General features: G+C 43.5%; 2 protein-coding genes across 6 annotated transcripts in view; one reads left to right on the top strand and one right to left on the bottom strand.

The window, feature by feature from the left end:
* Window positions 1-13,001, top strand: part of LOC140722652 (uncharacterized) — a 409,759-nt gene that overhangs the window by 308,863 nt on the left and 87,895 nt on the right. The gene's annotated exons all lie outside the window — the stretch shown is intronic.
* Window positions 1-13,001, bottom strand: part of LOC140722629 (NACHT, LRR and PYD domains-containing protein 3-like) — a 69,695-nt gene that overhangs the window by 13,518 nt on the left and 43,176 nt on the right. For all 5 annotated transcript variants that reach the window (XM_073037330.1, XM_073037332.1, XM_073037334.1 and 2 more), the window contains 4 exons: window positions 6,662-6,763; window positions 1,233-1,399; window positions 170-341; window positions 20-70 (listed from right to left, as the gene is read on the bottom strand). In XM_073037330.1, coding sequence (XP_072893431.1) covers window positions 20-70; window positions 170-341; window positions 1,233-1,399; window positions 6,662-6,763 — 492 coding nt within the window. The remainder of the gene's footprint in view (window positions 1-19; window positions 71-169; window positions 342-1,232; window positions 1,400-6,661; window positions 6,764-13,001) is intronic.

Below are 13,001 nucleotides of genomic sequence, written 5' to 3'. Positions count from 1 at the left end.
CAGCCGTTTCTTCACGTACCTTTCAGTTCTCTGGGAATCTTCGGGATGGGTTGATAAACCGGAACACAACCTGTTCGGATTTAAACAATTTGAAGAATTGAAATGTATAAAATTATAAAGTGGCTAGTACTTAAATCCAAAATTAAATTAATTTGTGATATTATCTCACCACGTTCCTGTATTTCCTTCAGTATTTTGTCCAACTTTGGGACACCAATCCGCATTTTCACAAAGGTTTCCCACATCACCTTCCGGGCGTGGGAGCCCTTCTCCATCACCAGGCTCAGGATGAGTTTAGAACTGTCCGCCCGCTCTCCCTTATCAGCAAGATCAGAGATTTTCTGTGAAGAGTAACAGTGAACATATTGGGGACTGACAGATTCACAGAGAGATTGAGAAATAAATGATGTGCTCTGTAACGGGATCACACTGAGCAGTCACCCGGACGGGTGCTGATCCTGTCTGGACATGGACTGTACATTCTGAGTGCAGAGCACACGGAGGGACATTCACCGTGAACCTGGTCCACCAGTCAATGAGATCCTGGCTGGTCTGTGACCGCTTCATTGACGTGGCTCCAAAACCATAAATAATTCCTCATCAGATTTGACTGTGCAGAACAGAAAACAGAAAACAATGATCACAGATGAGGAAAGAAGTCAGGAGTGTTTTTATAACAGAGTGAGCAGTCTCGGAGAAGTTTCAGAAAAGATAATGTGGTTCATCTCCTCAGTCCGCCAGTGTCCAACATGACAGCGGATTCCCAGCTGAAACCTGATGTCTTTCCTTTGCCTTTTCCAGTGGAGATTTATTCAGTGATTACACATTACAACATGGCAGTATTCCCCGATCCACACTGTTTATAGTTACAGATTGTAAAGGAATCATCTCCATCCAGAACAGAACTCACTCGAGATCCTGTGGCAACCACAGATGATGCTCTGGTTCACGCTGTACAGTCTTCCCAAAATAAAAGTTCCTTTCATATTTCCATTTAAACACATTTCTTGCAACCTCATTCAACTGTTACCTGATCCTCTCACTCTGAACATTCAGCTGCCACTGGGGGCATTTACAACTCTTTCAATCATTCCTTCAGATTCACAGTTTTAAGAATTATATATATTTATTTCCGATTTATTTTTATGATTTATTATCTGATGAGTGAGATTCCTGACACCCATTAGTCCTGTGATGTGTGAAAATTTAAACCCATTCTCTCTCCCACTCACCCGATGTTCCTCTCCACTGAACTGATACTCGGCCGTTAACGCCAGGCTCACTCCGTGCACCCCTCCTTCCATCGCCTGCTCCAGCCTGTCCCGGTAGAAGTCCGTCAGCTGCAGCAGCTGGAAATCGTCCCAGCTTGCCAGGAGCTCGGTGATCACTGAGCTCGGGCCTGTGACGGAAAATGGAAAAATTAAAGACATTACCGAACACCTATTAGGCAGCAATTCTCTCTCTGGAGCCTAAAGGTGGAGTTTCATGGCACAAAGAGTTTTTCTTCCTTCTACCGTCTGCGTGAGATGATGGGCTGTCGGAACCTTGAGACTTTCTTTTAAACCGTACATGGACTGCTCTTTATCAGATTACGGTATTGCTTTGCGCTGTTGAAACTATATGTTAACTATAACTATATGTAACTATGTGGTTTTGTGTATGTCTTGTAGCTTTAGGTTTGTCGGTTGGGGAACGTGCTAAGCCGGTATCGATACGCAGCAGCCTCTCTGGACTCTGGATTGGGGATTACCAAACGTTATGTGGTTTTTCTTGTGTCTGGTTTGTGCTTTTTCGTGATATCATTCCGGAGAACGTTGTCTCATTTTTTAACTGCATTTTATTTGTGGTTTATAAATGACAATAAATTGAATCTGACTAATGTGTTACAATTTGAAAGGACAAGTCAGGAATTACACAGCGATAGTCAGGGCACTGAAGAGTGCATTTAGGAAAGTAGATACAACCCAAATGATTTAATTAATTGAAAGTAGTGTCACGTGACGATAGGGTTGTAAAGAAAGCTTTGATACATTGGATGTTATAAATCCAAATGTTGAGAAGATACTCAAAATACTGAAAGTTTTCAGCAGGCAGTCAGCAACTAAGGAAATGTGTATACAGCCAATATTATAGGCCGGGACTCTTCCCGAAATGTCGATACTTTACTCTTTCCCATAGCCGCTGCCTGACCTGCTGAATTCCTGCAACATTTTGTGTGCATTGCTTTGATTACCGGAATCTGTAGATGTTTTTCGTCTCTGTTGAGTAGAGAAATTGGTATGTTATGATTGAGTCGTTCGCGAGGTCTAATTCTCAGTGCTCAGTAATTACACCTGCGCTTCCCTACTTCAGAAATTTGTCTTCAACGGGCAAATGGTGCCTCAGAAACCTGACAGAACAGAGATAAACCGAGACAATTTGAATGGGTTGAGATACTTAACATTAGCTAAGTCAAAGTAAGAGCGAAAATTAGGAGCAGTATTCTGGTTAGTCTGACTTCAGTAATGCTCGACTATTTAAAATTTGTGACAGGAGAACTTTGAAAGGATCGATCAAATTTAGAAGAGAAATTGTAGAAGAGAATTGCTTTGGCAGATAATGTGAAAGTAAACCCGAAGGTCTTCTATAAGTATATTAAGAGTAAAAGGGTAGTAAGGGACAGAATTGGGTGCCTAGAAGATCAGAGTTGTCATCTATGTGTAGAGACTCACGAAATGTGGGAGATCTTAAACAGTTTTTTTTGCATCAGTATTTACTCAGGACACTGGCATAGCATAAATGGAAGGAAGTGAAATAAGCAATAGTGTCATGGAGCATATAGAGATTAAAGAGGAGGAGGTGCTTGGTGCCTTACAGCGAATAAAGGTAGATAAATCCCCCGGGCCTGACATGATATTTTCTTGGAACTTGATAGAGACTAGTGTAGAAATTGCAGGGGCCCTGGCAGAAATATTTTAAATGTCCTTAGCCAGAGGATAAGAGGGTAGGATTAGCTAGAGTGACAGAGGATTGGAGGGTAGCTCATATTGATCTGCTATCTAAAAAAGGCTCCAAAAGTAAACCAGGTAATTACAACACGAGTGAATCTGCAAGATGCTGGAAATAAATAAAAACACAAAATGCTGGCAGAACTCAGCAGGCCAGACAGCATCTATGGGAGGAGGTAGTGACGACGTTTCGGGCTGAAACCCTTCATCAGGAGTCAATTTTCAGGTAATTACGAGCCGGTGAGCCTGACATCAGTAGTAGGTAAATTATTGGAAGGTATTCTGGGAGATCGGATATACAAGTATTTGGATAGTCAAGGGCTGATTAAGGATAATCAGCACGGCATTGTGCGTGTATATCATGATTAACGAATCTTGTATAGATTTTCGAGGAGGTTACCAAGAAATTAGATGAAGGAAAGGCTGTGGATGTTGTCTACATGGACAACATGGACTAGTAAGGCCTTTGATAAGGTCTCACATGGGAGGTTAGTTCAGAAGGTTCAGACACGGAGAGTTGTCCATATTCATGGAGAGTTTTTAAAATGGATTTGAAATTGGCTGTGTGGAAGAAGACAGAGAGTGGTAGTGGATGATTGTTTCTCAGACTGGAGGCCTGTGACTAGTGGTGTGCCTCAGGGATCTGTGCTGGGATCATTGTTATTTGTTGTCTATATCAATGATCTAGATGATAATGTAGTAAATTGGATCAGCAAGTTTGCTGATGACACTAAGATTGGAGGCGTTGTGGGCAGCGAGTAAGGCTTTCAAAGCGTGCAGAGTGATCTGGACCAACTGGGAAAATGGGCCAGAAAATGGCAGATGGAATTTAATGCAGACAAGTGTGAGGTGTTGCATTTTGGAATCAAAGTATGACAGACACAGTAAATGGTAGGGCACTGAGGAGTGCGGAGGAAGAAAGGGGACTGGGAGTTCAGAAACATAATTCCCTGAAAGTGACGTCACAGGTAGACAGGGTTGGAAAGAAGGCTTTTGGCATGCTGGCATTCATAAATCAAAGTATTGTGTATTGGAGTTGGCATGTTATGGTGAGGTTGTATAAGACATTTGTGAGGTCAAATTTGGAGTATCCTGTGCAATTCTGGTCACCTAAATATTGGAAGGATATCAGTAAGATTGAAAGAGTGCAGAGATTTACTAGGATGTTGCCGGGTCTTCAGGAGTTGAGCTACAGGGAAAGATTGAACAGGTTAGGACTTTATTCCTTGGAGCGTAGAAGAATGAGGGGAGATTTGATAGAGGGTTACAAAATTATGAGGGTATAGACAGGGTAAATGCGAATAGGCTCTTTCCAAATAGATTAGGAGAGATAAATATGAGAAGACATGGCTTCAGCGTGAAAGGGGAAAGGTTTAGGGGGAGCATTAGGAGGAACTTCTTCACTCAGAGAGTGGTGAGAGTGAGGAACGAGCTGCCATCTGATATGGAAAATGTGGACTCTTAAGCTTTAAGAATAAATTGGATAGATACATGGATGGGAGAGGACTGGAGGATTATGGACTGGGTGCAGGTCAATGGGACTAGCGGAATAAGGTTTTGGTACAGACTAGAAGGACCGAATGGCTTGTTTTCTGTGCTGTAGTGTTCTATGATTTTATGATTCTATGGGGAGGAGAGTTCCCACAGGCAAAAGGGGGATGGGGAAGAGAGAACCCACAGGAGGAAGGGATCCTACGGGAAGAAGGGGATGGGAAGGGAAATTCCACAGGCGGCATGGGAGTGCGGAAGAGAGATCCCACAGCAGGATGAGGCATGGGGAAGAGAGATCCCACAGGAGGAAGGGGGATATAGAGAGAGATTAAACAGGATGAAGGGGGAAGAGGTTGAGAGATCAGTCAGGAGGAGGAGGGATGTGGAAGAGAGTTTCCATAGGAGCATGTGGGATTAGGAAGAGAAATCTCACAGGAGGAAGGGGGTTGGGGAAGAGAAATTCCACAGGACAATGGGGCATGCCAAAGAGAGATCGAGGTTTACAAAACTCTGAGGGGTAGAGACAGAGTAATTGCCAGTAGGCTCTTTCCACCTGGATTAGGAGAGATAAATACGAGAGGACATGGCTTTAGGGTGAAAGCAGAAAGGTTTATGGGGAACATTAGGGAGAACTTCTTCACTCAGAGAGTGGTGGGTGTGTGCAGGAGCTGCCATCTGACGTGGTAAATACAGGCTCACTCTTAGGTTTTAAGAATAAATTATTAGATAGATACATGGATGGGAGAGGTCTGGATGGTTAAGGACTGGGTGCAGGTCAATAGGACTAGAGGAATAAAGCTTCGGCACAGACTAGAAGGGCCGAATAGACTGTTTTCTGTGCTGTAGTGCTCTATGGTTATATAGTTATAAATTAAGCTGACTTAACCCGCTGGAATGTTCTTGAGGACGCAGCTAGCAGAATAGGTAAGGCGAGACCAAAGAAGGTAGAGCATTTCGATTTTCAGTAACATTCCACATTGGATTTGTCAGCAAACTTAAAGCAGCAGAGGGTTCGGATAAATTAATTCTACTGATACGAAATTGATTGGTTAACATGAGGCATAAAGGAATTGTTTTATCTTGGATAGGCTGGGTGAGTGGGAAGATACTTGGCAGATGACGTTTAATGTGAATAAGTGTGAGGTTATCCACTTTGGGAGTAAGAACAGGAAGGCAGATTATTATCCGAATGGTGTAGAATTAGGTAAGGGAGAAATACAAAGAGATCTCGGAGTCCTTGTTCATCAGTCACTGAAGGTGAATGAGCAAGTGCAGCAGGCAGTGAAGAAGGCTAATGGAATGTTGGCCTTTATTACAAAGGGAATTGAGTACAAGAGCAAGGAAATCCTTTTGCATTTGTACAGGGCCCTGGTGAGACCACACCCGGAGTATTGTGTACAGTTTTGGTCTCCAAGGTTAAGGAAGGACATCCTGGCTGTAGAGGAAGTGCAGCTTAGATTCACAAGGTTAATTCCTGGGACGTCCAGACTGTCTTACGCAGAGAGGTTAGAGAGACTGGGCTTGTACACGCTGGAATTAAGGAGATTGAGAGGGGATCTGATTGCAACATATAAGATTATTAAGGGATTGGACAAGATAAAGGCAGGAAATATGTTCCAGATGCTGGGAGAGTCCAGTACCAGAGGGCATGTTTTAAGAATAAGGGGTAGGTAATTTAGGACAGAGTTAAGGAAATACTTCTTCTCCCAGAGAGTTGTGGGGGTGTGGAATGCACTGCCTCAGAAGGCAGTGGAGGCCAATTCTCTGGATGCTTTCGAGAAGGAGCTAGATAGGTATCTTATGAATAGGGGAATCAAGCGATATGGGGACAAGGCAGGAACTGGGTATTGATAGTAGATGATCAGCCATGATCTCAGAATGGCGGTGCAGGCTCAAAGGGCCGAATGGTCTACTTCTGCACCTATTGTCTATAAATGGCGGGGAATGACCTGCGGGTGCCACTGGAATTAGTGCCAGTATCCGAGCTATTCAGAATAGCAATGTTCACGATGGATTTAAATGTGACATTTCCAACTTTGTCTAGGAGACAAATCAGGATGCAGCCGTGATAGTTGAAGAGATTTTGCGGATTGATTTGAACAGGTGTGGGCAGTTGAGAAATAAAGTGCTGGTACCAAATATAAGATTGTCCAATTTGTGTCAATAACGGGATGACTACGTACCCTTGTGCTTCCCTGATGTTGATGCCTCTGGAACTCCTCCCATTCCTGCTGCTTCAGCCATTTTGAAGACAGGTGTGGGCAGCCTCCGGTTCTCTGTAACAACTAAATTTAACAGACGAGTCAGACATCAATTACGACATAAGATAGAACCTTATGCCACACTTTGCCACACACTGACAAATAGCATGGTCCTATCCAATGAAATCACGATATGGCCTGCTCCATCTCCAGACATCCACACCCCCAATCATACAATCCATGGATCATACCCCGTGGTCGGATTACCGGTTGATCTGCTCACGCTATTCCAGGCAATCGCTTTTCACGAATCAGTCCTATGGTATAGACCCGGAGTGGGATGTCATACCGAATCGTGGATCGATGGAACGTCAATGCAGGTTGGAGAATCTGAGCAGACAGGACACACTGCTTTGATCCTCCTACCACTAGTGGCGCTATGATGATCAATGGGTATCTGTTGCAGCAGCAAGAGTTGAAACACTCGTGCTCACCATCAGACTTCTATTCCTCTCATTTCTGAATTCTACAGATTTCTCAATCACACCTGATTCTCACAGTTTCCTTTCTTTCCAACACTGCGTGACCATTGGCAGGTTGTCACAATGCTAAGCATAGGACTGGATCATTCAGGAGCGATGCTAGAAGGTTTGTACAGTCTTGCCAGTGGATTAATTTCTGTGCAGTTTGCTTTGATGGAACAATTTGCTTCGTTTTCTCGCCTTTATTAAATCTGTGTTTGGTAACAGTGATTATTCCTTCACCGGACTTTCCATCTGCCCTTCATAACAAAAAAAATCAATGTGTCCTGTGAACTGTTGTGATATCATGCCTCAGTTTGATTACATTTTAATGCATAACTTGTTTATTTTCTAATGATCCATTGAAGAGCCAGGGACAGGGATAACTGTAACGAAATTGGCCTCCAGGAACAAATGAAAAGTTGCAGATGGGATTGTGAACGTTGAGTATCTGAGTTCAGCTTTCCTTTTGCACTCGGTTTGTTAGTTTACCAAACCAGGAATTTACACATTCAAATTGCAGCCACGCTAATCTTGACATCAGGATCGGTAGAAGTCAAATACAACCCCCGTTTCTTGATTGATTTCTTCAAATTTAGAAATATTGTGCAGTATTTCCATAAATATGACCCACTTTCCGAAAACGAGGTTCGGGATAATTATTCAGTTTCCATGCTGGATAAGTTTGTGCTGGAGATAATGTTTGTAATGTTCAACTTTCATAACAACGGGAGAATGAAATGATGATTTGTGTTTCCACCAATGATATATTTCACGCTTTAACCTAGGAAAAGCTTTAACGATCTATCAACGTGCTAACCTTGTGTTTCTGCAATTAAAAAAAACAACCAAAAATATTTAGATCTTGTAAGTAATTGCTGCTGAATACTGTAATACTAAGCTCGTGACCTGTATCACCCCTCAACATATTCCCCTGGCGAAGCGAATTCATTTTTGTGTGCAGTTCATTACCTTTACCTTTTATACTAAAGAGCGTCCCGGTGAAGGTGCTCTGTTCATTTTGTTCAATCATACTACTGTCCATATTTGTTAATCGCAATTAATCTGTGTGCATAATAACATTCTCGTGCTTTACAACTCATGTCCTTACATGTGGTCGCTCTATATTACTCCACCGTCATTTTGACATTACCCAGCTCAGGCGTTGTCAGTAACACTGACTGTGGAGAACAAGATGATCGGCCGTAATGAAGCCCCGTGATGCGAAATTCCTGCTGAATTTTCCTGGCATCGCATTTATTTTATAAATACATGTACCCTTTCTTGTCAGAGAAAGATGGAAAAAAAATCACCAAATATTAAATTCACTGGATCTTTGGTTTTCAGAGTGTGTTGCTGGCACGCGGAATTAGTAGCAAGGAAATTGCTACCTCAGTCCTGCTCAGTTATTCTTTATGATCACAGCTGGGCTGAGATCTCAGGGCACAACCCTGCGACTGCCTGCAACAGTTCACTCCCTTCCCTGAGAGGATGTGTTCTGCGGAATCAACCACATTGATAAAAAGCTCTGCTTCTCTTTTCCTTTGAGAAAGAGAATTCCTAAGGCACACTAGTTCCACCTGATAAATATAACCTCATCTATCTTCAACTGTTTCAGCTGCCCTAGTCAGGAAGGTGGAAGGCAGAAGTCAAGAACAGGAAGGGAGCAGTTACTCTCGTGGGGGTATTCTACAGGCCCCCTTGTAGGAGCAGAGATACCGAAGAGCAGAATGGGAGGCAGATTTTGGAAAAGGTGCAAAAATAACAGGGTTGTTATTATGGGTGACTTTAACTTCCCTAATATTGATTGGCACCTGATTAGTTCCAAGGGTTTAGATTGGGCGGAGTTTGTTAAGTGTGTCCAGGATGGATTCCTGTCACAGTATGTTGACAGGCCGAATAGGGGAAATGTCATACTAGATCTTGTATTAGGTAACGAACCGGGTCAGGTCACTGATCTGTCAGTGGGTGAGCATCTGGGGGCAGTGATCACCGCTCCCTGGCCTTTTGCATTATCATGGAAAAGGATAAATCAGAGAGGACAAGAACATTTTTAATTGGGGAAGGGCAAATTATGAGGCTATAAGGCTAGAACTTGCGGGTGTGAATTGGGATGATGTTTTTGCAGGGAAATGTACTAAGGACATGTGGTCGAATTTTAAGGATCTCTTGCAGGATGTTAGGGATAAATTTGTCCCGCTGAGGAAGATAAAGAATGGTAGGGTGAAGAAACCATGGGTGACAAGTGAGGTGGAAAATCTAGTCAGGTGGAAGATGGCAGCATACATGAGGTTTAGGAAGCAAGGATCAGATGGGTCTATTGCGGAATATAGGGTAGCAAGAAAGGAGCTTAAGAAGGGGCTGAGAAGAGCAAGAAGGGGGACATAAGAAGGTCCTGGCGAGTAGGGTAAAGGAAAACTCCAAGGTATTCTTCAAATTATGTGAAGAACAAAAGGGTGACAGGAGTGAAGGTAGGACCGATTAGAGATAAAGATGAGAAGATGTGCCTGGAGGCTGTGGAAGTGAGCGAGGTCCTCAATGAATACTTCTCTTCGGTATTCACCAATGAGAGGGAACTTGATGACAGTGAGGACAATATGAGTGAGGTTTATGTTCTGGAGCATGTTGATATTAAGGGAGAGGAGGTGTTGGAGATGTTAAAATACATTAGGAAGTTTAAGTCCCCGGGGCCTGACGGAATATTCCCCAGGCTGCTCCATGAGGCGAGGGAAGAGATTGCTGAACCTCTGGCTAGGATCTTTATGTCATCGTTGTCCACAGGAATGGTACAGGAGGATTGGAAGGTGGCGAATGTTGTTCCCTTGTTAAAAAGAAAAGTTAGAAGGGCTAGTCCGGGTAATTATAGACCTGTGAGCCTTATGTCTGTGGTGGGAAAGCTGTTGGAAAAGATTCTGAGAGATAAAATCTATGGGCATTTAGAGAATCATGGTCTGATCAGGGACAGACAGCACGGCTTTGTGAAGGGCAGATCGTGTCTAATAAGCCTGATAGACTTCTTTGAGGAGGTGACCAGGCATATAGATGAGGGTAGTGCAATGGATGTAATCTACATGGATTTTAGTAAGGCATTTGACAAGGTTACACATGGTAGGCCTATTCAGAAAGTCAGATTGAATGGCATCCAGGGAAGTTTGGCCAGGTGGATTCAGAATTGGCTTGCCAGCAGAAGGCAGAGGGTCGTGGTAAGGGAGTACATTCGGATTGGATGGTTGGGGCTAATGGTGTCCCACAAAGATCTGTACTGAGACCTCTAATTTTCATGATTTTTATTAACGACCTGGATGTAGGGGTAGAAGGGTGGGTTGTCAAGTTTGCAGATGACACAAAGGTTGGTGGTGTTGTAGATAGTGTAGAGGATTGTCGAAGTTTGCAGAGAGACATTGATAGGATGCAGAATGGGCAGAGAAGTGGCAGATGGAGTTCAACCCGGAGAAGTGTGAGGTGGTACACTTTGGAAGGACAAACTCCAAGGCAGAGTAAAAAGTAAATGGCAGGATACTTGGTAGTGTGGAGGAGCAGAGGGATCTGGGGGCACATGTCGACAGATCCCTGAAAGTTGCCTCACAGGTAGATAGTGTAGATAAGAAAGCATATGGGGTGTTAGGTTTCATTAATCGAGGGATGGAGTTTAAGAGTCGCGATGTAATGACGCAGCTCTATAAAACTCTGATTAGGCCACAGTTGGAGTATTGTGTCCAGTTCTGGTTGCCTCACTACAGAAAGGATGTGGAAGCATTGGAAAGGGTACAGAGCAGATTTAAAAGGAGATTTACCATGCTGCCTGGTTAAGAGTACGGATTATGATCAGAGATTAAGGGAGCTAGGGCTTTACTCTTTGGAGAGAAAGAGGATGAGAGGAGACATGATAAAGGTGTACAAGATATTAAGCGGAATAGATAGAGTGGATAGCCAGTGCCTCTTCCCCAGGGCACCACTGCTCAGTACAAGAGGACTTGGCTTTAAGGTAAGGGGAGGGAAGTGCAAAGGGGATATTAGAGGAAGGTTTTTCACTCGGAGAGTGGTTGGTGCGTGGAATGCACTGCCTGAGTCAGTGGTGGAGGCAGATACACTAGTGAAATTTAAGAGACTATTAGACAGGTATATGGAGGAATGTAAAGAGGGGGTGGGGTATATGGGAGGCAGGGTTTTTCGAAGGGCCTGTAATGTGCTGTACTATTCTATATTCTATGTTCTATGTTCTAGAGCAGCAAACCTGTGTACAATGTATGTTAATCAAAATGACTTCTTTGTTTTGTTAAGAGTAGGAATGCTTCTTTGTATTAAGTGCTTTCTCTCACAGTTGTTTAGCTTTAGACTTGCTGATATCGGGATTGTATTCATTTGTTGACCAATGGGGAATATTATTTTGTCTTGTGGGTCTGGGTGCGGGGGTTTTGCAGTCTTCTCAGGGGAGTCGGGAAGAAGACGCCGAGGAAGGTGGACGTGCGCTGCACTGCTCGGTCGACCACCGGGGGTGGTCCCAGGTGCGAGGACGTGGAGGTCGGAGGAAAATGACGAGGGGTCGGATGGTTCAATGGTTGAGCTCCAACGATGCGCACTAAACTGACTGAACTTTGATAAGTTGGCGCCTTTTGCTTTATTTTCTTTTCCTTCACATATATTGTATTGCATAGTACTTATTGCAAAGTTTTAGTAAAATCTTTAAAGTGTATTTCATAACGGTATCTGGTGTGAGTTTGATACTGTGTGTGTGCGCGCAGCATAAACTTGATTCTCACAGCAGCTGCGTGTACGGGAGGTGGAGTTGGTGAGTGGCTGGAACTCCTTTTCCCCTAGACATATACCAGCCTGTTGGGTAAGTGTTACACAGATAGATAGATAGATAGATAGATAGATAGATAGATAGATAGATAGATACTTTATTCATCCCCATGGGGAAATTCAACATTTTTTTTCCAATGTCCCATACACTTGTCGTAGCAAAAACTAATTACATACATACTTAACTCAGTAATAATATGATATGCATCTAAATCACTAACTCAAAAAGCATTAATAATAGCTTTAAAAAAAGTTCTTAAGTCCTGGCAGTTGAATTGTAAAGCCTAATGGCATTGGGGAGTATTGACCTCTTCATCCTGTCTGAAGAGCATTGCATCGATAGTAACCTGTCGCTGAAACTGCTTCTCTGTCTCTGGATGGTGCTATGTAGAGGATGTTCAGGGTTTTCCATAATTGACCGTAGCCTACTCAGCGCCCTTCGCTCAGCTACCGTTGTTAAACTCTCCAGTACTTTGCCCACGACAGAGCCCGCCTTCCTTACCAGCTTATTAAGACATGAGGCGTCCTTCTTCTTAATGCTTCCTCCCCAACACGCCACCACAAAGAAGAGGGCGCTCTCAACAACTGACCTATAGAACATCTTCAGCATCTCACCGCAGACATTGAATGACGCCAACCTTCTAAGGAAGTACAGTCGACTCTGTGCCTTCCTGCACAAGGCATCTGTGTTGGCAGTCCAGTCTAGCTTCTCGTCTAACTGTACTCCCAGATACTTGTAGGTCTTAACCTGCTCCTCCTCTGTAGACTCTGGGTAATGTTCACTGTCCCCAGCAAGGGCTCAATTCATTACTCTAAACACTAGCGGATAAAATCTCCTCTTCTTCATCTAAACAACCAAGAATACCATCCTCTCCCCGTCTTCATCTGATACCAGCGAATACAGTCAAATGCCCCCATTCATCCAGTAGCCGAGGACAAAATCATGTTAACTCGAATTCTGCTAACTCAGAGACAACAATCTGAGGTTGATGAATGTG

This window comes from Hemitrygon akajei, unplaced genomic scaffold, assembly GCF_048418815.1.
Source record: "Hemitrygon akajei unplaced genomic scaffold, sHemAka1.3 Scf000082, whole genome shotgun sequence".
Classification (NCBI taxonomy): domain Eukaryota; kingdom Metazoa; phylum Chordata; class Chondrichthyes; order Myliobatiformes; family Dasyatidae; genus Hemitrygon; species Hemitrygon akajei.
This window is presented reverse-complemented; position numbering and strand designations above follow the sequence as displayed.